A 25733-nucleotide genomic window follows, 5' to 3' on the forward strand; every position below is an offset into this window, starting at 1 on the left:
ACTTCTGCGTTGCCAGTCTAAGTCCACTTGGGAAACTTTAATCTTAGCAGCCTGATCCACCCTTTGGTTATTTTGGTGTTCTTCTGTGGCTCGACTCTTGGGTACATGGGCATCTACGTGATGTACTTTTACAACCAGATTCTCTAGCCGGGCAGCAATATCTTGCCACAGTGCGGCAGCCCAGATAGGTTCGCCTCTGCGCTGCCAGTTGCTCTGTTTCCATTGCTTTAACCACCCCCACAGAGCATTTGCCACCATCCATGAGTCAGTGTAGAGATAGAGTTTTGGCCATTTTTCCCGTTCAGTGATGTCCAAAGCCAGCTGGATGGCCTTCACCTCTGCAAACTGACTCGATTCACCTTGGCCGTCAGTAGCTTCTGCAACTCGTCGTGTAGGACTCCACACAGCAGCTTTCCACTTCCGATGTTTTCCTACAATACGACAGGACCCATCAGTTTACAGGGCATATCTCTTCTCATCTTCTGGTAAATTATTATATGGTGGGGCTTCTTCAGCACGTGTCACCTCTTCCTCTGGTGGCATTCCAAAAAATCTTTGGAATCTTTCTGGCCAATCTGTGATTACTTCTAAGATTCCTGGGCGATTGGGGTTTCCTGGGCTCGCTGTGTGATCAGTGCAACCCATTTACTCCACGTGGCATCACTTGCATGATGTGTAGAGGGGACCTTCCCTTTGAACATCCAGCCGAGCACTGGCAGTCGGGGTGCCAGGAGGAGCTGTGCTTCAGTACCAATCACTTCTGAAGCAGCTCGAACTCCTTTGTATGCTGCAAGTATCTCTTTTTCAGTTGGAGTATAGCAGGCCTCAGATCCTCTATATCCCCGGCCCCAAAAGCCTAGGGGTCGACCTCGAGTCTCTCCTGATGTTCTCTGCCAGAGACTCCAGGTAGGGCCATTTTCCCCGGCTGCAGTGTAGAGGATGTTTTTCACATCTTGTCCTGTCCGGACTGGCCCAAGGGCTACTGCATGAACAATCTCCTGTTTAATTTGTTCAAAGGCTTGTTGTTGTTCAGGGCCCCATTTACAATCATTCCTCTTTCGAGTCACTTCATAGAGAGGGCTTACAATCATACTGTAATTTGGAATATGCATTCTCCAGAAACCCACAACGCCCAAGAAAGCCTGTGTTTCCTTTTTGTTAGTCGGTGGAGCCATAGCTGTTATTTTGTTGACCACATCCATTGGAATGTGACAACATCCATCTTGCCATTTTACTCCTGAAAACTGGATCTCTTGTGCAGGCCCCTTGACTTTGCTTTGTTTTATGGCAAAACCGTCTTTCAGAAGGATTTGGATTATTTTCTCTCCTTTTTCAAAAACTTCTGCTGCTGTGTTGCCCCATACAATGATGTCATCAATGTATTGCAGGTGTTCTGGAGCTCCACCCTTTTCTAGAACAGTCTGGATCAGTCCATGGCAAATGGTGGGGCTGTGTTTCCACCCCTGGGGCAATCGATTCCAGGTGTACTGGACACCCCTCCAAGTGAAAGCAAACTGTGGCCTGCATTCTGGTGCCAAAGGGATGGAGAAGAATGCATTGGCAATATTGATGGTGGCATACCACTGGGCTGGATGATAAGTAATATCTTCCTTGAAGGGATATCTTTCCTTCATACTTGACAGGAGTCGCCTCCAGAGGCAGAGAGCTTGTGCTCTCCAAATCCAAAAGATACCAGCTACTGAGAGGAAAAATTAACTCCATCCCTGCCAAAACCAGGACATCCTGTGACACAGTGTCGTAGCTTAGCCCCACTCAGGCCCAACCTAAGCAGTCTCTCTCTCACTCCCACTACCCTCCAAGAGAATAGGGAGAGAGAATATAAGAAAAAAGGCTCAAGGCTTCAGATGAGGACAGGGAGAAAGCCTTAAAGTTACCCTTACAGGCAAAACAGACTTGACTTGGGAAAAAACATTTGTTTATTATTAAAACCAGAGCAGGATAATGAGAAAGAGAACAAGATAACTTTCCCCCACCCCTCCCTCTTCTCAGGCTTAACATTATCTCTACCACCTTCCCCCCACCCCGGGCAGCACAGAGGGAAAGAGGGAATGGAGGTTATGGTCAGTTCATCACATGTTGCTTTACGCCACTCCTTCCTCCTTGGGGAAAGAACCCCTCACATTCCTCCCCTGCTGCAGCGTGGGGTCCCTCCCACAGGCTACAGTCCTTTGTGCGCTGCTCCGACAGGGATCGTTTTTTCCACGAGGTGCAGTCCCTCCAGAATGGCTGCCCTCCACGGGCCACAGCCTCCTTCAGGCATCCACCTGCCCCAGCATGGCGTCCTCCACGGGCTGCAGGTGGATCTCTGCTCCTCTGTGGGCCTCCATGGGCTGCAGGGGGACAGCCTGCCTCACCATGGTCATCACCACAGGCTGCAGGGGAATTCTGGCCAGAGCTGCATTTCTCCTCCCCCTCCTTCTTCCCTGACTTTGGCATCTGCAGCTGCTCCTCTCAGAAAAAAATTCTTCACAACAGGCAGGCAGACTCCCTCAGGTTCTCTTCACATCCCTTCTCCTCTCCACTTCTTGCAGCCGGGCTGGGCTGAGTCAGGCCCAGATGGCCACCTGGCAGGAGGCCAGCAGGTGATGGCCGCAAGGCTCACAGGGCTCGAACCTCCCCCTCTCTGCTTCTTCACATCTTTTTTTTTCTTCCTGTTTTTTCCCTTCTTAAATATGTTACTGCAGAGGCATTATCAGGGAACATTCTGCTATCAGTTGTCTCGTCCCTGGCCAGCAGCAGGTCCACCCTAGGCCCAGATGAGTCCACTGAACAAAGAGGAACAACTTCTAGAAGCTTCTTACAGAAGCTGCCACCATAGCCCGCTCACTAAATAAAACCAGGACACACAGAATCACAGCGTCTTACCAAAGCATTATTCAACTTTGGAAGGTTGAAGTATTATGACAGTAACATTGATACTAGCTGTAATTGAGACATCTGTAAAATTGAGATTTTATACCATTTACTTAAATCTCTTTCAAAAGGTCATTATAGTCAGTTTATTATATAGTGATCTCTCCAATCCCCTGCTGTTTAAACATTGTACCCATAGGAGCAGAACTTATTCTGACATTTCAAAATTTTTAGCAAGCTACAATACTATTTCCTAGACAATACCAATTTGAACAAATTTTAGTACAAGTTAATTACATGTTTTATGCCTACATGGCCATATGCATGCTAAACTGGATTTGTTTCAGGCAGAGATAGCGTCCAAGGTCCTGTGATAAAAAGGAAAACTTTCATTAAATAAAAAACTGAAAAAAAAGCCCACAAAAGAATGGCAACTTTTATTCCATGAATGAATTTGGTTTTCTTATGGAAGAAAAAAGGGCCTTTATTGTACATCACAAGACTGACTGCAGCAATACTGTACTAGATCATGTTAACTGTATCAGGCCAGGTAAGGGGCAGGTACAGCTGTACAGTGACCTCACTTCAGCTCTGGTCCATCAAAGGAGCAGTGGATCAATCGGTCTTTACGTGCAAGGAAGCAGCTTTTTTAAATTTGCTTGAGACTAATGTTATGTTCAACTACTCGCTTTTGATGAGACTTACCACTGAAGTCTGTATTTTTGCCTCAATGGGACTGGGGTAGCCATATTGCTTAATTGTCTGGTAAAATTCCCTGCTATTAAGAAAGAGCAGTTACAGCATTCCAACGTTCTGTCTTAGTTTACAATTTGATTATAAATTTGCTTGCCAGAATTGCTACTTTTTGTATGTAAGCCTTTGCATCCTCTCTAGTCCTTGAAGAGAAGCTAAATGATTTTGAATTCTCTTTCTCCATTTTGTGCTTTCAGAAAGAGAAGTCAAAGGAAGGTGATGTCCTCCAAGTGTTTTTTACAATTTTTTTTTATATTTTAGAAGTGGACAAATTAAACTTAATTGAAACTTCGTACAGCCAATTCCAATTCATGCGGACATGGAAAATTTCAGTTTGAGAAGGAGTAACTCGAAATGAGTAAAAGAATTACAGCATAGGATCTCATCAGTTTTCATAGATAAATCTACAAAACTATCATGTTAAAAGCAAACAGATAACACTACCTCATAGCTAAGTATACTTAGAGTGACAATGAACAATGTTCCAAAATTGATATTTTTACTAATTTGCTTTGACTAGAAGGGCCATAACTAAAGCTGTAGTCATGGAAGTCCTGGCCCCAAGAATGATTGAAATTTGTTCTATTACTGCTTTGGAGCTGTTGGAAGTTACCTCACCAACTTCTTCCACTTCAGTATAAAGTTAAGTGGGTAACCAATAGTGGGCTTCCCTGGCAGAACAGGAATGACTTCAACTTCCACAGCCATCAGTGCACTTAATTGCAGCCAAAGACCAACTTAGCTCACATGTTACCAAAGACAAAGCTGAAGAGTATGTTAGAGCAGCATGCATTTAAAGTGTAAGGCCACTATGACATTTAGAAATCAAATACAAATAATTTTCAGTAAATCTATTAACTACAGAATGTCATTTTAAAAAGAGTGTTCTCGAACAGCTTGATATTTTACCTGATTATTAAGCCACCTGTCAATTACATTAAACATTCTGTAAAGCTTAATATACAAGCTTTTTGGCTATTTCCCATGTAAATTCTTCTCTCCCAAAGTGCCCATAGCATGCTGTTTTCTGATAGATTGGCCTCTTCAAATCCAGCTCCTTTAATTAAAAGAAAAAAAAAGCAAGTGTTACACTTAACTCTACTCCAACGTATGTTATGATTTAGACACATCAGAGAGATAATCAGTATCACCTTGGAAAGACAATAAAACCTAGATATTGTTTCCTTGCCCAGTCACCCAGATTTACAGCAAGAAAGGTAAGGAGCTGATGGTTTCAATTTTAAAGTGACTAGGAACAGTCAGATTTCTTCCAAGGTATGAGATGCGGTAAGTGTGCAATTAGGCTTTAGAAGCATTACAATGCAGAAGCATTACAATTGGAGTAAAGTTCAGCTATACCTGTTAAAGCATCAACACACTTTCTGTTATTGCAACTCGGATATAGAGTATTTTCTAATGCTACTGTGCTAGAAAGACAATGATGGTCTCAAAAGAAGCAGCACAAAGTCACTATTTAGAACAGGGCTTAAGACTGATTATGTCTAGATAAATAATGAAGGCGCAAATCACGATTATTGCTTTTTAGCCTGCATAATACAGCGGATTGCAGCTGTGCTAAATTGTTAGCCACACGTATCTACACAGAAGTTTCCCTTCATGTCATGAAAGGCCTGAAACATTTTCTTCTACTTGGGCTTTCTTCTATTTGGCATTGTATTATTGAATTATCTGGGAAAGCACATTTAAAATAGATGGTTCATATAGTAAGCTGCTGGAGAGGAAATTGGTGGAGGAATGGCAAAGTAAGGAAAGAAGCACAAATACTAACAGAATAATGAATACATTTCAGACGGTGAAGAGGTTACACATTCTTGCACTTATGGGGCCCTTTATGATGTACAGCAGCTAAGTCTTGTTTTAAGTAATATTTTGTGCAACATGATCACATGCTCTACATGTCATTTGTATGACCTGAATACAAAAGTCATAGAAATGGGAAGGCTGACTAAGTAAAAAGTAAGACATCATGAAGTACTTTGATGCATAGTTGATTAGAATGGATAGCCAGCACCATTTACAGGATTTTAAAAATTGTGATGTAACTTTTAACAAGGAAATGCTCACTAAACCTCCTTTCTTCCCTTCTAACTGCCTTCACTGCTCTCAGGGCTATGGTAATGTATTTTTTAAAAGCAGCATTTTTGAGCACAATCAAATCAAGGGGAGTGTCTGGAAACCACCACACAAATTACTGATGGTGATGAACAGCCACAATGACAAAGGCAAAGATGAGTTTTGACTATAGTTGTGAACTGGTAACACTTGGAAAACATTACCTAGCAACAGAAGTTGGCATAACACCTTGCATTATCTCAGACTATTAAAAATGAAAGTTAGCTCTACTCTTAGCATATACATTCAGGAAACATTCTGAAAAGGCATGCAAGAGGTTGGTCTCACTGGCAAAATGTCAATATACCTTGTCAGAAATGTCTTTCTTTCTTTAAGGAAAAAAAGAGACTTCCTATTCACTAACATGTTGACATTTCTCCCCTCAGAGTCAAATACACTCAAGATGCCTCTGGAATATAGACTGGAATGATATTAATAGCTCTGGATTTAAAAGAGATGTGAATCATTAAAAGCATATTCCTCAAACAATGAAACAGCTAACATGTATGGTTTAGCATTTTAAAGCAGAGGTTTTAAAACTTGCATTGCTCAAAGTGACAAAGTGGTTCCTCTCTGCATGGAGTCAAGTTCTTGCTGGTATCTATCTCAGGCTTGAGCTCCCATGTCAATTTTACAAAGTTTAATAAGGGGTAAACTCACAGTGTGGCTACTCCCTTGAAAGAGGAAAGAGCGTTTCTCTCCTTTAGTCAGTATTTTATGAAACTTTTAATAAGTCCAGCTTCTCAAGTTTGATGAAAATCAGCCAAGAGATTTGAAAGTTCTTCAGGACTGAGAAAATGAGCCTGTACCATTAGGTCTTAGGAAGCTGTGCTAAAAATAGGCAAGAAGCTCTACCTCCTAGAAGTTCACATAAAGGATCACATGAGTTAGTCACAAAAGGGAGAAGGAAGAATGCTAGGGTCAAATTACAGCTCCCTGGAATGTAGATGGGTAACTGCTGATAAGGATAGGTGCTGATCTGCCTCTCTCCTTCAGCCCTTTCTTCTCTGAAAGAAAACGGTCATTCCCATGCTTCTTTAAGTGAAAGGAACATAGCTGGTTTGGCTGCAGGAGGCAATATAAGTAGGTTTGGGTTTTCTTGTCCTCTATAACTTCATGGTATCCTCAATGACGCTTCCGATCACAACTGAATTTTCACTTCACAAGAGCTCAGGTGGGATTTTTATCTTGTTCAGTTTTTTAAATGGCAATATTTCAATGGCTTACCAAATCTTAAGAGAGCATTTAAGAAACCTGTATTGCTTTTTAATTAAGTTTAGTTGACTTCAAACAGACTGCACAAGTTTGACTAACAACTAGAGACAGGCTCTGTGTTCAGTTTTTCTGATGCAGAAGATAGGTTACACTTAGACCTCATGAAGAAGCTAGTCACTTAAGGGCGTTCTTTTCTCTTCTGGGCTAATGGCCAAGATCTCCAGAACAGCAACAGCAAACACCATACTGCCACTATTGTGGTAGAGTGACACTCAGCTTCTGTGCATGTGTAAGGGCAAAATACACCACATAACATCTCACTTATTTCAATGGGATTGCTTGTGAAGTGAGGGCACTAGAACCTTTCTGTCTTGTGGCAGCTGCTCACAAGTTGTTGCCAGCTAAAGATCAAAGGCAGGCAGACCATGCTGACTGCGGTATTTCTTTCAGAAAGAGCCAACATTTCTGGTGCCTTTCAGATAAAGCAGGAATTGGGAGCATTTCACACCGTGTAAACAAACTGGAAAGCCTAACTACATCTAATGTTAAATTTTTTTTTTCTAATTTACCAAGCACACTACCACCTGGCTAATGAAGTGCAACACAGCACACTACCAGAGATAGTGGGAGATGTAACATGGTATAATTTAGACTAGAGGAACTTATTCAGTACATTTTGTGAGCAGATTTATGAATTGGCCCTTGTATGTTGTACTGGCTGCTTATGTGAGGGAAGAGCAGAAATGACAGCAATTACAGATTTATGGGGCAGGTGACTTTCATGAAGTTAGGAGCCAGAAACTTTAACATTAAAATGTTAAAGAAAGCATTAAAAATATGATTCCCTTCAGTAAATACTAATAGCATGCAAACCTTATGATAGTTCCAAGGCGTAGATCAAAGTTTTTCTGCACAATCTCAAGCAGTTCTTCTTCAGATCTGTCTGATGTTCCATAATGAAACACTGAGATTGCAAGAGGATGACTCAGACCGATAGCATATGATAGCTGTAGAACACAGGCATACAACCCAAACACAGTTAAAACTGTCCTTCCTGCTTTTTTGCTTAAGGAAAGGATATGCTATGTATCAGGGAAAGATTTCACGCACACCTTTTATGCATAAAGAAAACCAGGAGATATGTTTTTGTTATTTGTCTTTTATGTGAGAAAATTATCTGTTTTTCTCAAAGAATGCTCAGCCTGGTCAAATATCAGACCTAACTGACATTCCTTAAAAGCAAAAGAGGTACTTTCTAATCATCCTCAAATAATGCCATTCTGCATCCATCAGCCTCAGCTGGACACAAGGATTTCATGCCTTTGAGACTGGAGAGTCTGAAATCTACAAATATTTCTGGCTTTTTTTTTTTTCCTGTGGCAGATAAAATATTATCTAGGACAAGATGAGAAAAAGCTTTACATGTTCCTAAAGCACTCAGAGACTTGTTATCCCAGAGTGAGTTATTCCCATGTACTCCCTTGAACTTCATTCAGTATTGCCATATACTTTTTTTAAAATAGCTATCGAAAAAGTAGACAAAATAACCAAGGAAGTATTCTCACTTCATTCAAAGGAATTTCACTGCTTTCAAAGGAGGACAGAGGAGCTGTATAGGTCCTTTCTGACATCCAAGAATCACACTAGCCTCTTTTCACCACATCACAGCACTGCAGTGCACAGCACAGAACTCACAGGTTCTCCTGAAATGTATTTGCTTTTATCATTCAGTCTCTTTCCAAAAATACAGTCCTGCTGCAGCATAGGCTAATACACGCTTCATCTTCTTCCATCATGGTGTATTTGGATGAAAATATATTCTGAATGTCACTAAGCAATGCAAACCATTCTGTGGCTTTCACTGATCTTCCTCAATGTGTCTGCTTTCTACAGGTTTCAAGAAGTACTAGTCCAATGGCTCAGTTCTATCTATATACTTCTTCGTAAACAATAAGTTATTTTTATTAGAAACTGCCCTAATTATTATTATCTTCCCCTTAGCTAATTTTGAGATCATGCTAAGTCTGTTTTTCATTAACGAATAAGCTGACAATTCTATATCACACTAAATAAAGCCTACATGGTATTTGTGATAATATACAGCTAATTAGTCTGCAGTTTTCTCCATCATCCATTTTGCCCTTGCAGTATGAAAAGGTGGTTAGCATGGAAACAATATCCACAGCAAAGCCAGCTCACTTGTCAGCCTCAATGGAGGCTGGCAAGGTCTTACTGTAGCACACAGACTGGGCTGAAAACACTTTAGCATTTCCACTTGATACATTTTTCCTTTTGTTAATCTTCAATCTAGCCTTCCCTGACTCCATAGGACATTTGCTTTTCTGCTCTCCCATCTTCCTCTCTCTTCCCATCTTACCTTCATTGCTAATATCTGACATCTCGATAGTTTGCTGTTAACAAAATCAATCTTGCCTTGCCTAGAGTCAGGCTCAGATATTTAAGGAGGGTCTCTGGGAATTACTGGAATAATAACATTCGCATCTAACTCAAGAATTAAGACAGTGATGTATGTGTTCAAAAATGCCACTCAAAATGTGTGTACCAAGAAATCAGAAGTTTATCTTCTGTGCCCTCAGGAAAAAAAAAATTGTCAACAATTTGCTAACTATCACTATTTGTGCTTGGCTTATTCCCAATCTCCCCTTTCCTTGACTAACTCTAAACTTGAAGTTTAATAAGGTATCAAACACATGCATAACATCTAAGGCAAGGGGCCTTGTTCCTAATTGGGATTTCTGGATACTTTGTCATTGATCATAACCACATCCAGTGGGACTCTCCTCTAGTCCACAGACAAAGTAAAAGGTTTTGAACAGACAAAACATCAGCTACATTACTGCTACTTTTTACTGTAGTAATTTGTTGTACTGTGTTAAAGTTATTACATAGCTGTTACTCAGAATAAGTATGTGTGTAAACTAGTATTGCAAACTGCCTAGACAAACCTCAATTGTTTAGCATCCATGTTGGGTTCATGTTTAATAGTGAAACTGTTTATGGGTCAATAAACCACCTCTTTTGACTTCTTAGACTTAGTATTATCAAAACTTCATGCACAAGGAAGGTACTGCATTTCTTCAGAGCACATAAGACTGATGAAAGTTGTTCTTGTTTTAAACTCTTAAAAATAATTGAATTTTGCTTTTAGTCTCATCTCCTAGTAGTATTCTAGGAACACACAGTAGAGAACTCATGGTAAGTTTAAGGTAATTTCAAATACAGCTTAAAATGGTTTGAGTTACAACTAATATGATCACATAGTACAGCAGGCTGCACAACTACATCTAAACACTGCTAACATAACTGTCTGTAATGTGCTGTGCAGCCCAGGCTGGAGTGCTGGGCATGCATGTATGTGAAGAGGATCACTAGAGTTGCTGGAAGTAAAAGCAAGGATGATGCAAAGAAGTACCTAAACAAGGGATGGCAATAGAGTTGGAGAGAGAATGCTACTGAGAACACACTCCCTGTTTCAGGACCATCCTGGCCTGTGTCTTTGGCTTCCCTCAAAAGGTTTCTTAATAACACACTCTTAAGAGGAGAAACTTGCTGGAGCCCCATTCTAGTATGAGAAATGCTTTTTTGAAACTGTAGCGGGGCTGTGACCGTAGTATGCATTCCCAGAGGGTGACATATGAGACAGAATTTCTGTTATGGTGTATTACTTTCATGGTTGCTCTTACCTGGATTAATACTCTTTTACAGAGACCGGCTTTCACCAGAGATTTTGCGATCCAACGAGCTGCATATGCTGCAGAACGAAGGTGATAAAAGGGCTGGAGCACCTCTCTTATGAGGACAGGCTGAGAGAGTTGGGGCTGTTCAGCCTGGAGAAGAGGAGGCTCCGGGGAGACCTTGTAGCGGTCTTCCAGTACCTCAAGGGGGCCTACAAGAAAGATGGGGAAAGGCTGTTCAGCAGGGCCTGTTGCGATAGGACGAGAGGTAATGGTTTTAAAATAGAGGGGGGTAGATTTAGATTAGAAATTAGGAAAAAATTTTTTACAATGCGAGTTATAGAACACTGGAACAGGTTGCCCAGAAAGGTGGTGGAGGCCCCATCTCTGGAAACGTTCAAGGCCCAGCTGGATGAGACTCTGAGCAACCTGACCTAGTCAGGGATGTCCCTGCTCCTTGCAGGGGGGTTGGACTAGATGACCTTTGAAGGTCCCTTCCAACCCTAACCATTCCATGATTCTATGATTCTATGAACTTTGGAGGGATCTTTTCCAGAGAATGCACCTCCACCATGGGCTCCCCAGCCTCCATAGGTATCAACAATTATCTTCCTCCCAGTCAGTCCAGCATCACTCTGCAGGACAAACAATTGAATACATTTATGAGACACAGTTTATCCAATCCCATACTACGTTATTTGGTACAGCTTTGTTTTCTATTTGCCATAGATATGACTCATTGTTCACAGTGTTTGCCTTCATATTCAATTGTTTAATTAATAAGAGCTACATGACTGGAGTATTTTTCAGAGATGCACTAAGCCACCTGTGCTGCTATCACTTTTGAAGACTGATAAGAATGTGGCACAACTGTAAACATCAGAAAAAGTGCGCTCCCTCCAAATCAGAAATCATAAAATACTGTCTCTGGATTACTGGCCAGTAACTTCATTCAGTAACACGTGATGGAGGCCAAGAATTTAAAGACAAAACCCTTCCTGAAAAACATATGACCTAAAAGGTTAACAAGCTTCACACAGATACACATACTAAAGGGGAAGCGGGGGCTTCACAGAGCTGCAGCTCATTGCTGCCAGCACAAGAGTACTGAGAAATTCTAGCTGAGTTCACCTTAGTGGTTCACTAGCAGCACAAGAAGCATTTGGTACTACTGTTCTTTCTTCTCTATGTCTGCTTGTGCCCCTGATAATGGAGTCCCACCCTCTTGTATGGACTTTTGCCTGCCTCCTACAATTTGATGAGCTGATGCAACTTGTTCAACTAGCAGAGAATTACTGCCTTTCTGTCAGATTACCAAAGCTGGTGACTGCAAGCTGATAAATGGACTCCAGAATTTTGAGAAACTCCATTCTGAAAGAAATAAACTGCATTAACCCACTGATTTTCAATCCCCACATAAGTAATATGGGGGTAAAGTTGACATTTATTCCTCAATGACAGTGGTATCCCTACATCATCCCAGTGGGATCATAGTCACACCTTGTAGTTTTAATCCTTCATTGAACTCTTAATACAAAACTAGGAGTTTTGTGCAACAAAACTTTTTACAATTTCACAGCCGTGACCTGCTTACCTAGTACCAGCACCTGGAAAGCAGAACACATGTCAAATTCTAATGAGTATTGAGACTTAACACATTAAGGTTTCTTTTAAATTTGTCCAGCTTTCTGAATAATTTTGATGTAGAAGATCAGATCTGTTGTTATTTCTGGTTTTAATTTTTTTTTTTGTGAAAGTGAAGAGATACTTCCAGTCAGGTGTTTTAGCATGTAACTTAAGGGCTGGCTTTTGGTCATTTAAAGTACTTTCTGGAAGCAAGACGAAGATCCAAGAATCTTTACATTTGGCTATCCAAGTAGGTACAGCTTCAGTTTAGATGCCACCTGTCCAGTAGGAAAACTCCAGTAGAAGTAACTGAAGCTTCCTTAAAAATATATAGACTTTCTTGGTTAAAGGTATACCAGTTCATTGCACTTTAGTGCAAAATAACATTTAGAAACATGTGGCAAAGTAGAATCCAAGTCTGTATAGAATCTTCTGTTTGAAAGTACCGTACCTTAGGACCACCTTCTACAAACTTTTCACTTGGAAGGAGATGATAAATTGTGCCCTCATCAAGATACTTCTCTGGAATGACTTCTTTAACAACTTTCTCCATTAGCTCCTTCTGTATTTGTTGTAGAGGTATGTCTGGGGAATGATGTACTGAAATCACAAGTGTGTGCACTCGGATGGGCTCCACTGCGCCGTTACTCTCCTTGTATTCCATTGTGACCTAGACAGACAAAAAAAGAACAGTGAAACAGTGAAGAGTCAAGGCCAAGAGCACCAGTTTGGAAATGGTGAATCTCACAGTTATTTTCTGCAGCAAAAAATAAATAGATGAAAATAAATGGGATGAAAAATGGTGGATTGTTACTAATGCTTAAAATCTATGTAAGAAAAAAATATACAGAAAGTACTGAAGTACTACTACCAAAAGAGTTAAATCTTGGTATTATATTATTATAATTATATATATTATATTTCAGATATAATTATTTTACATAATATATATTATTAATTATATTAATATTCAATATTAAATGAGTCAACACAAAGAAGCAAAATAACAACAAGAAAGCTACAGAAGCCTAAGATTTTACCAACAGATGCTAAAATAATTCACAGTTTGTCATTGTCCTGGTTTTATTTAGTGAGGGGGGGCTATGGTGGCAGCTTCTGTAAGAAGCTGCAAGAAGTTGCTCCCCTTTGTCCAGCGGACTCAGCCAGGCCTAGGGCGGACCCACCACTGGCCAGGGAGGAGACAACTGGTAGCAGAATGTTCCCTGATAATGCCTCTGCGATAAAGTATTTAAGGGGAAAAACAGAAAAAAAAAAAAAAAAAAAAAAAAAGATGAGAAGAAGACGTGAAGAAGCTGGAGCAGGGGCAGAGAGGGGGAGGTGCGAGTCTTGTGGGCCTCACCCGCTGGCCTCCTGCCAGGCGGCCATCTGGGCCCGACTCAGCCCGGCCTGGCTGCAAGAAGTGGAGAGGAGATGAGATGTGAAGAGAATCTGAGAGGCATCTGCCTGCCTACTGTGAAGAATTTTTCTCACGAGAGGAACGGCTGCAGACTCTCTGGGGCAGGCAGATGCCTGAAGGAGGCTGTGGCCCGTGGAGGGCCCGTGCTGGGGCAGCCATTCTGGAGGGACTGCACCCCGGGGAAAAACGACCCACGGCAGAGCAGTTCATGAAGGACTGTAGCCCGTGGGAGGGACCCCACGCTGCAGCAGGAGAGGAATGCAAGGAGTTCTTCCCCTGAAGAGGAAGGAGGAGCGTAAAGCAACACGTGGTGAACTGACCATAACCCCCATTCCCTCTTCCCCACTGTGCTGCTCAGGACGGGGGAAGGTAGTGGAGATAATGTTAAGCCTGGGAAGAGCGAGGGGCTGAGGGGGAAGTTATCTTGTTCTCTGTCTCATTATCCTGCTTTGGTTTTAATAATAAACAAATAGTTTTCCCCAAGTCAAGTCTGTTTTGACCGTAACAGTAAGTTTAAGGATCTCTCCTTGTTCTTATCTCAGACCTCGAGCCTTTTTTCTTATATTATCTCCCCCTATTCTCTCGGAGGGTGAGGGGAGTGAGAGAAAGACTGTGTAGTCTGGTTCCGATCGGGTCTAAACTACGACAGGCATGTTAACATACCTTCAAATAGTGAATCACCAAAGTAAAGCCAAAATAGCTTTTGGAGGACTCTGCTAAAATGAGCAGCTGTAGACCATGATGTGATAGGCTGTATCCTTTGCTACCTATTGCACAGCTTTTATGTACAAGCAAATATATACTGACATTGCTTTATCCTTAGTATGGGTTTTCTTACAGACTAAGAAGACCTCTTCACTTTCCGACCCTTCACAAATGCTTGGATAGATGCATGATAAAGAAATCAGTCTATTCACACGTTCTGTGCACTGCTGACAACAACCCATGTTGCACCACAACAACAGCAGCGGTATAACTCAATGCAGTTGAGAAATTAAGACTAAAACACCTTGCTGTCTTGGAAATGCCACATGTATGGCTTTCCTTCCCTCACATGAAGATCTCACAGCCTGGAACACAGAGAACTTATGCCTTTGAGACTGCCAAGGTGCATCACTTTTACAGTAGGCTCTGTGACTCATTCTCTCAGCTCTGCAACACAGCTGTCAGTGGCTCTGACCACTGATCAAATATAGTATACATGAGGTTTGAATCAACAGCCCTGTTTTATCTGAGAAACCATAGTTCTGTCCCAGTCCGTGCTTCTGGAATGCTGGTATTTATTCAGAAAAAAAAACAAACAAAAAAAACCAAAACAGCTGATTGTCATTATTTGGTTAATCTTCTTATAATGTCCAGAGGAAAAGAAGCAAAATACAAGTGTTAGTTTGAAGAAACCTGCTGAGACACTGATAGAACAGTTTAAACAAATAATGTGTGCAACATGCAAGTGTATCTTACAAAACTCACATGACCTTGAAATGTGAAAATGACAGCACCATTTTTGACAAACATGAATTCTGATTTAGTAGCAGACAGAGTAAATTATTTCTATTGTTTCTCACCTTCACAGTTTATGCATCTATGTTACAAACCTGTGTTTTCCCATCTGGTCTAACCCATGGCCATGTTCCATTCCGTTCCAAAGCCTTTATCCTTGCAGTCAGTTTGTGTGCCAGGAGGACTGTTAAGGGCATACATTCCTCAGTTTCATCAGTGGCATAGCCAAACATCAAACCCTGCATTGAAAAACAGGGAACTGCATTGAAAAATGGAGAAATAAGCCACTTGTTTCATGTTCTCTTTCAATTTCCACACCTCTCTTCGCCAAATAGTACTTTAAACCCACCCAAGCCTAGAAAGAGACAGCAGTAACATGCAGAGTGAATACACTTTGACATATAACCAGCCTAAAATAACATTTATGTTTCTGCATGCACAAGAATCAGAGCCATAGCAGGGTCTGGTTCCCAAGAATGACTGCTCTAAGCATCGATAAGAATCGACTGCAAAGGCTTAACAGACAAAGTTCATAAAAGACTGCTCAGTCTTCTCCCCACACATGACAACTAAAATAACACAGCATTTGGTACCCAAAGGACTTGAAAGACAGAAACTGACATCTACTGATAAAAAGCTTAATTGTAGCTCTATCCAGCAAGGCCACTGTATATGGAAAAGCCACTTTCACTGAAACTAGTGAAGGCTGTGTTACTTTTTTGTACTTCTAGTGATTAAGAGAGTGCATATTCTTTAGCTTCTAATTTTTTGACTTTGCACAATAGCTTTTAGGGAAAGGCTCTGGTCCTATGCAATTCTAACTTCTTGTGCATAAACTAAATTTGAATAAGTGCCTTGAATTACATCCCATTACCTGATCCCCTGCTCCAATGTCATCGTCACTTTTCCCATGGGAGACAGCATACTTGATCTCTTTACACTATTGTTCTAAGGCCACTAAAACTGTGCAAGTCTTATAGTCCAGTCCTAGTGAAGGGAGTTTTGTAAAGTTAGGTCATACATTCTTGAGAGTTCACAAATTGCTAAAGAAGCTTTTAGGTATTATCCAGTAATTTCAGCTAAAACTTTTAAAACTCTATAGCAGTAAGCTTCCTATATTACATTTTGTATTGCTAACAGAAACAGACAATCAGCACATTTATATAATCGTCGCAGCATGTGGGCAAGTTAGTGGTATTAGTTCAAACTTGAGCACTTGAAACTGAGAGTATAAGTGCAATCCTACAAGCTGCCCCACCAAAGCTTGTTAGATTGCTTATGATGACTGGGGTTCAAACCATTTAGATATTTGTCGTAGTTCAGCCCCGATCAGGACCAGACTACACAGTCTCTCTCACTTCCCCCCCACCTCCAAGAGAATAGGGAGAGATAGTATAAGAAAAAAAGGCTAGAGGTTTGAGATAAGGACAGTTAAAGTTACCGTTACAGGCAAAACAGACTCGACTTGGGGAAAGCTATTCATTTATTACTAAAAACAAAGCAGGATAGTGAGACAGAGAACAAGATAACCTCCCCCCCAGCCCTCCCTCTTCCCAGGCTTAACATTGTCTCTACCACCTTCCCTGGTCCCCTGAGCAGCACAGGGGGGAAGAGGGAATGGGGGTCGCAGTCAATTCATCACATGTTGTTTCACACGGCTCCTTCATTGTCTGGAGAAAAAAATCTTCACATTCCTCCCCTGCTCCAGCATGGGGTCCCTCCCATGGGCTGCAGTCCTTCATGAACTGCTCCAGCGTGGGTCGTTTTTTTCCACGAGGTGCAGTCCCTCCAGAACGGCTGCCCTCCACGGGCCACAGCCTCCTTCAGGTATCCACCTGCCCCAGCATGGGGTCCTCCACGGGCTGCAGGTGGATCTCTGCTCCTCCATGAACCTTCATGGGCTGTAGGGGGACCACCTGCTCCACCATGGTCTTCACCACAGGCTGCAGCGGAATTCTGGCCAGGAGCTGCATTTCTCCTCCCCCTCCTTCTTCACTGACCTTGGTGTCTGCAGCCATTCCTCTCACAAGAAATTCTTCACAACAGGTAGGCAGATGCCTCTCAGGATCTCTTCACATCTCATCTCCTCTCCACTTCTTGCAGCTGGGCCGGGCCAAGTCAGGCCCAGATGGCCACCTGGCAGGAGGCCAGCAGGTGATGGCCGCAAGGCCTACAAGGCTTGCGCCTCCCCCTCTCTGCCCCTGCTCCAGTTTCTTCACATCTTCTTCACATATTTTTTTTTTTGTGGTTTTTTTTTTTCCCTTCTTAAATACCTTGTCGCAGAGGCGTTATCAGGGAACATTCTGCTACCAGTTGTCTAGTCCCTGGCCAGCAGCGGGTCCACCCTGAACAAATTCCAGCAGCTTCTTACAGAAGCTACCACCGTAGTCCCCTCTCACTAAATAAAACCAGAACAGTATTAAAGCTGGGAGAGGAGACTGGAAAATGTTACCAGAAACTAGTACTCAGTTTTTCTTGTACTGGTGTCTAGGGTTCAATAGAATTAGAATAAAGCTCCATATATGATGCATGAAAATGGAAGACTGAAGTGGAATAGTCATGTAAGGGGTTCAACTGCTGAAAGGAAGCTACTTTGGGAAATATGTTAAGAATACATAAGCAATTCCCTTGGGTGTGAACTTGAAGTTTAGTAGGCATATGCACCTCAAGGACAAGCAACATTAGTGTTAAAGCTTTCACTGTAAAAACCTGCAGATGTAACCACCTTCTGACACTTGTGCAAACACTAGTTGTTCTGTATTAGAGAAGCAAGAGGTACCTGGCACTGTCTTTTGCCAGTATGACACCTTAAAATAGCTCCTTCAGTACCAGGCACTAAAAAATGCTTATCAACGTCTGTGCAGTTTTCTCCTAGGCCTGAATACGCATTTCATTTTATCTTCCAGAGTATTATAAAAACATGATTTTGGCCAGATGCAGAACAGACCCAAGAATGAACACATGAAAGATCTCACTCACCTTTGGAAGAGTCATCATAACCTATCTTCTTAAGGGTCTGTCTTACAATTTGTTGGTAATCTACTATAGCCTCAGATGTGATCTCTCTACAAAGCAAAATCATTCCAGTTTTTGCTACACACTCTGCAGAAAAAAGATCAAACATAAGAATTTTACTGCTACTATTTTACAGTTACACAGGGAGATCCTGAAGATGGTTCAATGAACAAAGGATTAGTCATAAGGGAAACTCAGTGTAAAGCCTTAGTATAGACACAGGTCTGAGTGGAATCACTCTACTCTTCAGCTGATACAAACATTAAAATGCCTGCATGGGGCAGGGCTTCCATCTTGCCCAATTATCCTATCTCCACAGTGGCCAGTAGCAAACGTCTATAAGAACAGGTCAAGTATATAGTGCTGTTTCTCCAAATACTTCCCTGGTCTCCAACAATTTCAGCTCAGAGTCTTCCTGAAGCTACAGGGACATAATTTATTAACATTACCAGTCTTTGACAGATTTTTGTTACAGTAATTCACCCAGTTGCTCTTGGCAACTACGAAAACTTTTAGCATCTAACGGATCCCAGAGCAAAAAAGCTACGTAACTTCATTACAAATTTAGTGCAGAATAATTTCATATTTTATTTCATTGTTTGTTTCAAGCATCTGCCTGCCCTCCAGATTTTTCTGGTTTTTGTTAAAACATACAGCAAACAATCACGAAAAAATCACCACATCAATACAACCTACAACTATATAGTTCTATTTCATATTCCATTCAATCCTCTCTTTTCCAGATTGGGAAGGCCTAGGCTATTCACTGAAAGGCACTGTATGGCTATGATGGTGTTTGTTACTCTTGCCATAAAAGCTTACTATAGCCTTTTTGGGGATGAGGAAAGAGAAACAGATTGCACACAGTACTCAAGACAGACAACCATGCATTTATGTGACTTAGTGATGTTTTCAGTTCCATTCTTCATTCCTTTCCCAGCAAGCTCAAGCCCACTGGATTTTTAGTGCTACTGAGCACCGACTCTTTTCACAGAAATATATGTCTATTATGACCCCAAAATCTCTCTTTTGAATGCTCGCAGTGAACTGCAAAACTTAATTTATATGTATTCCTTCCCCCTTGCATTAGTCTGCAATGAATTTCATCCATGACTTTTATCATCCTGTCACCATCTCACCTGAATGATTTAATTTTATTTCAGGATTAAATATTATAGGCAGGAATATGCTATAAAATTGCACAGCTATGGACTGCAGCATCACATAAATATAATCAAGCTGGCTTTAACTGGCAGCTTATCTTAGATAATTCAGACAAGCAGCTGAAAACTTAGCACAGGGCAAGCTTTCTCTGTTTGTCTGTAAGAGGAATTAAGTCTATATTAAACTATTAAGCTACAGCCTAGCTGGCATGCTATCTTTGAATTACACTGTGGACACAGTGAGAGCCTATAATAATACAGTAGCCCTAAATGTATATAGCACATCAGCCCCAGGTAGTGATACCACTACAGTGCAGGGTATCCTGGTGCCATTACTTGCACACTCAGTCTTGTGCCCCTGCTCTACTGACCAGCAGTGCTCTTCCCGTCTGCTAACAACCTAGCAGACCACCAATGTGTGCAAGGCGTGTATGGTGCTGTGAATCCTGCACTGAGGGAAGAGACTATATTACAGGTGTGAGGCAGAGAAGAACTCCCAGCTTCTCTGATGTGGTCATTACAGAAAGGCGAAGCCTCTCTGGAAGGACGCAAAGTTGGGGAACTGGGGCTTAGAAAGATGGAAGACTAAGGCTGCAGTCACCACCAACTAGAAACTCTCCTAGGTGCATTACAACCAAGCAAACCTGACAGTGATCCAAGACTTCATGGCATGATGATGCTTTTTTAGTATCAGGATAAGAGAGATTCATCTTCCTGCCTTTGCTTTCCATGCTGACTGAAATTTAATTCAACCAAAACACGGCTCAGGAGCTGCACTATAACTGCCATGTATAAGTGCGCCCAAACAACACCCCCATCTGGTCTACTCAAGAGAAAGTTACTGTATAAGGGTTTGGGGTCTTCACTGGCAGGTGATCTTACATGTTTAAGTCTCCCCAAAATAATATTTTGAACACCATTAGTAGGTAGAAACTTTCACTTTCTCTTTTGTACTGTCTTGGTTTATGGTTAGGTTTTTTTTTCTCTCTTGACTGTCATTTGTTGGGCATACTGGGAAGGACTTTTTTTTCAATCAAGCATTTGGCTTCACTAAATCAGAGATTTAGTAAAATATTCAGTAAAATATTTTTCTGCCTTCTGCTTTATGCTACTTGCAACCAGTATTCTCTTGCTTGGCTTTACTGATACTCAGTTGGTGGGAAGCACAAAGAGAGACCAACTCTGTCCTGTTAAAATGAGGCAGTGCCAGTGTAATAACTTCGTATGCAAAAATTGCTGATCCTGAAAGACCAAGCAGCAAATAAAACTCAGAAAGCCACAGATACATTTTTCTACCAGTAGATAGAACCTAGTTTCAACATCTCCGTTAACTATATTTCATAGTTTTGTAAAATACAGTGTTATAGTGACTTACATTTACATAATGCTTTGAGATTTTTTTTTCCCTGAAACTTTGAGGCAAGGCCTGCACAACTAAACAGAAATTCTAATATTCACCCATTAAACCCTTTATTGAGAGTCATAACTGCCTTCTGTTCTCCAGCCCACTACTTTTTCAGCAAGCTCTGTGTCTCATAAATCAATTTATCTTTTCCAGATCTACACTTTAATGTTATACTCAAGTTTTCTGACTCCAGTCAACAGCTTTGACATGTTTTGGTTTTTTTTTTCCAACAGATTACAGAAATTAGGTATTTATCTATGTAATCATGTCACATCTCAGTCTTCTTTTTTAGTAAGACAAACTGATCATGTTTCTCACATCTCTTATGACACTTTTTTCAGTCCTTGTCATTTTTGCAGCATTTCTCTCTTACTATCTCCAGCTTTTCAGCAATTTTGGAAGCATAACTGCCTGCAATACTCAAATACATGCTTCATCAAGTCTAACACACATGCTAAATCCTACCCTCCATGTCTCCTCATGTCTATGCATTAAGGATCACATGAGATTTTTCAGAAAAAGCGTCATATTAGATTGTATTTGTGGGATGCAGCTGGTCCTCTGTGTTGTAACTATGGCCTCAATGGCTTGTTCTAAGAAAAAAATGACTGCATTCAGAAAGCTCTTTAGACACATTGCCCTTCTGTGTCTATTCCCCCTTGGTAACCCAGCTCATTCCAATTTGGTGGTATATTCTTAGCCTCTGGAGCAGGCAATGTTGCCTAGTGACAACGTTCATGTAGAATATAGAGTAGTCCTAACAACAAGGCCCAAGAAAAAGGCAAGCCACTTTGATCAGCATTACATTCAAATGAACTGTGCCCTTATCTTCCTGTGCACAAAGGGTATCACCCTGCTTCTGTAAAGGCGCAGTAAGTATCTATTTAGCACTTATGGATTTTGAGTTTTATTAACACCTTTTACTTTATGAAAAAAATGCATCTTGACATACGTCTTTCCTCAGTTCTCTTTTTCCCTAATTTTCTTAGATTCCTTATTATCATTAGCCCTGTCAACCACAGTCTTCCCTGATACACTGGCTTCTCCTGATCTACTTCTTACACTTAATAATTTTTAATTTGTACTGGAGTTCTATGTATTTCCTTTTTTTCTGTTCATTTTTTTTGCAGCTTTTTTCCTGCCTTCCCTTCTCTTCTGAGTCAGTGTGCCAGAGTTGGCCTCTTGACTGATTGTGAAAGTGTTGACAGCCAGTCAGCTATTGCAAGAATTTTGGATTGTGGGATGTTATGTCAACATGGATTACTTGTTGTACTTCATTAAGCTGTTTTTCTATCTGTATTGTACTTACCACAGGCAACCTTGGCATTTGGATCAATACTGAGATGAGCGTCTAGAACAGTATCACTTATCTGATCACATATCTTATCTAGAAGTAAAAATAAGACAGACGTAACATTTCTTTTTTGTGATAACAACAAAAATTGATTTATTAACAAAATTTCATTTCCACTGGATAAGAGACTTCTGTCTATTGAGCACCTGCCCAGAGGCAATTTTAGAAACTTCTATTCTGAAAGGTATGTCTTACCCTGTTTTCACTCCTCCCCTCAAGTCAACCCTAACCAACATTTTACTATCATCCACACAGGCCAGCAGCCTCCCACATGAGGGGACAATGAAAAAGGCCTGCAAAGGCATCCTGAAATATTAGTTTCAGGAGAATAGACAACATAAGTAGCAACTTTGGAAGAAGTATTTAAGCTAAAACTTTTCTGTAGGGGTTTTGCATTCTTCCCCTCTTTATTTTAAACTTCTACAGCACTGTCCGTATCAATGAGCCAGATGCCTATATTGTTTGCAACAGCCTACATAATCATAAACATACCTGCCAGTCTAAAATAACTTCTCTTGCAGGAGTGAGTACCATTGGATATGTGTGTAGACTTGAGGGCCCAAAGAGGAAGTTAATAAAGAAGCATAACTGAATGTGCACCTTAAACTACTTATTTACTTTTCAAGATAATTTGCTCTGGAAGCAAATGTAGAAAAGCAAATCAGAATGAAATTGTAAGTTAAGAGCAGAGTTATTCTTTACCTCAAAAGATCTATAATTCAATGCAAAGTTTAAGTGCAAATTCAATCTTAGTATGAGAACTGTAGAGTAGTATCTTCCAGTACAATTTAACCGCAAGGAAGAGTGGAACATGCTACCCTGTAGCTTTGAATGGATGAGCCATTGTGCCATCAATACTACCTCACTCAAATACAAATCAAAACCAGGCTAAAAGCAAAGCACAAGTGCTAAAAATGTATCTGCCCCTTTTATTCACACAGGGTAGAGTGATCTTAGTGTCACTATGAGATTTGCTTATAGAAGTGCACAGATATCTTTCTTCACTGGCATAATTTTCACAATCTGAATGAACAATTTCTGTAACTTTATGTTTTGTTTCTAGTGTTCTCCCCAATCAAGCTGAAGCTAAACATTTAACTGTGTGTTTCATAAATATTTGCAAAGTAAGTCCAACAATTTAGAGGCTTGAAAGAAAGAAAAACAACCAAAAAAGCCAACTTAATAGCTGCAAAGCCTGTCTTCAGCTATTTGTGCTACACTGATCCCCAGTTCAAGCATTATCTTACTGAAATTTCCTGCTAGTGTATTTACTCAGAGAACCAGAATCCTCGTTAGTTACTTAAGTTATATTGCACCTTCACTGATAAAAATTAACCACAGTTTGAAGACACAAGGACATAAGATGAAAGACAGAAACATCATAAGGTCATAATTTCAGACCCAGAAAACATTTGTGCAATCAAGTATAAAATAAGTAATGCCAGGTTCCAAAGTTTGTCATCCAGATAATATGTCAACAACCTTGCTTCAAATGGAATCCTGAAGATTGTGAAATTGATTCACATCAGAAGGTGCAATGCTCAAGCAGGAAGGGCATAATCTGGAACAATTGGTATGTTTTACTGCCTTCAGCTATTTGCACCATTACAACATACAGTGCAGTGTTTCAAAGCAAATAAGTGGTTGTGGTTCAAGATATGCTACACACTGCAGTGGTCTTGCAGCTGTGGGACTGTTCACTAGAGGCTGGGCAGACAGACTAACATAACTTGTCTCATACTGTACCATTCTCACCTAATGAATAAGAACCCTGAGAATATAGATACACAAGAAAAACTCAGCTTCAGTGTTTGACACCACCTTCATTTTCTCCCTATTAGGTTTTTTGTCTTTCCTTCTACTATGGAAAAAGTAGGAGGTAATGTTATATTTAGTCTTAACTTTAAAATATTCCATTTGAAGGTTCCACCGTAAAAGAAACTGTTGCTACCTTTACTGTAAATTTGAGTCACTAGTGTGTCTGCTGGAGGGCCAAACTTCCTCCAGACCATCCGTTAACATAGTTTCGAGAGACATACTTGTGTACACAAAGCTTTGTGAAAAATAGCTGAATTTAATTAATAGCAATTAGACCTGAAGCATTGTTTTACAGTCCCAGACCTGGAAAATGTCATGGCTTAGTACAGCCTTCAGAATATGTAAATTTATGTTAGGGAGAGCAACATGGCAAAGAGGCATACTATAGAAGTATCTGGAGTGCAGCTCTGATGAAAATCAATGCTCAGTGTTCCAAACATTTCAGAGATTCAGAGTTCAATGATCACCTATAATAAACTTGCATAAAGTAATATTTTTTTTATTACAGAATTAAAAATGAAATTGTAATTCCAGTATATGTGGCAGCTCCAAATCTACCTGTAGAAGACATCTCCATGCTTTTTTCTCTCAAGCAAAAGCTTAAAGTTGTTTATGCCAGATTGTATTGCATACTAAACAAATAAGATAAATTATTGTCAAGCAAACAAAGATGCTAATCTGAGGTCTACTCAAAATAATTGTTTCTTTCTTTTCTCCATGGGGGAGATATGACAACTTTAATCAGATAGCATTCTTCAGTGCAAGTATTAATAAAAGCAAAGATTCAATCTGCATTTTTACTTACCAGGATGTCCTTCAGCAACAGATTCTGAAGTAAACAGAAATCGTTTTTCTTTTTTTGACTTATGAATTGACATGTCTTGGTTTCTTTAGTGATCCTGCAAATAAGAAAGACCCAAAGCAACTGGACTACAGAACAAGTACAGGCAGAAGGTGAAGTGAAAAGGTTAATGTATCTATGCAAACAGCTGATGTAATTGCTTCCACATGTTTGTTCCTCAAAAGTTCAATAGATTAAGACTGATCTGTGTGGATTTTACAATACACTGCTACAAACTCCTTTCATAAGACTTTTGTGTTTGGTTAACCTTGGTTCTGTTAAACTTTGCAGAAGTGTTATCATTATGTGAAATGTAAACATAGCTAAGCCCGAGTTCATTGCTTTTACACTCTTCCCCGGGCCTCCATTCTTACTTTTTCTTCCAAGTGCTAACTGAAAAGCACTTAAAGATAGTAACACAGCACAGAAATTTTATCTGAATTTGTAAGGGCAAAATGACGCTTTCTCCTAGGCATAATATTCATACATTATACTTGACTGCAGTAGTGAAATGTGCAGAAATGTTATGCGAGAACAGATGTTCATAACAGCTCCGAGTGGTAAACTGTGCTCTTCTTCCCCACTACTGTCAGTGGCTAAGTGAGGAGCTGTAAAGCAACCAACAGCATGCTCTGTAGAAACAGCAATGAAGACAGTGGGTTTATATTAAGTTACCTTGAATTTTGAGTCTAAAGGCTATGCCATCGCTTAATAAATCTTAAACTTGTCGATGGTCAGGCTCTCACAATTCCTTTTACAGATGCATTTTCTCCTACTATTAACCTTGGTGTAAAGATAATAGTAGGAAACAGCTGGACTCAAGTATCTAAACTAAGCAAAGAAGTGCTGCCCCTTTGGAAGCACTGTTTGCCTTTGGTTTATTCGAGAACACTGTGCAACAGCACACCAGAGCACTTGAGTACA

The 25733-nt window shown here is 40.6% G+C and overlaps 1 protein-coding gene across 1 annotated transcript; it reads right to left on the reverse strand.

Moving 5' to 3' along the window:
* Positions 1-3182: 3182 nt before the first annotated feature.
* LOC104478599 (S-adenosylmethionine synthase-like) lies at positions 3183-24937 on the reverse strand. Its single transcript, XM_086770496.1, has 10 exons — positions 24774-24937; positions 22106-22183; positions 18193-18315; positions 15309-15452; positions 12748-12966; positions 11207-11305; positions 10680-10781; positions 7849-7982; positions 3580-3652; positions 3183-3242 (listed from the first exon to the last, which is right to left on the reverse strand). The coding sequence occupies exons 3-10, from the start codon at positions 18208-18210 to the stop codon at positions 3183-3185; spliced, it is 849 nt and encodes a 282-aa protein (XP_086626622.1). The 5' UTR covers positions 18211-18315; positions 22106-22183; positions 24774-24937.
* Between the last annotated feature and the right edge of the window lie 796 nt (positions 24938-25733).

The sequence above is a fragment of the Chlamydotis macqueenii genome, chromosome Z (assembly GCF_036417535.1).
Source record: "Chlamydotis macqueenii isolate bChlMac1 chromosome Z, bChlMac1.mat, whole genome shotgun sequence".
In the NCBI taxonomy this organism is placed as follows: domain Eukaryota; kingdom Metazoa; phylum Chordata; class Aves; order Otidiformes; family Otididae; genus Chlamydotis; species Chlamydotis macqueenii.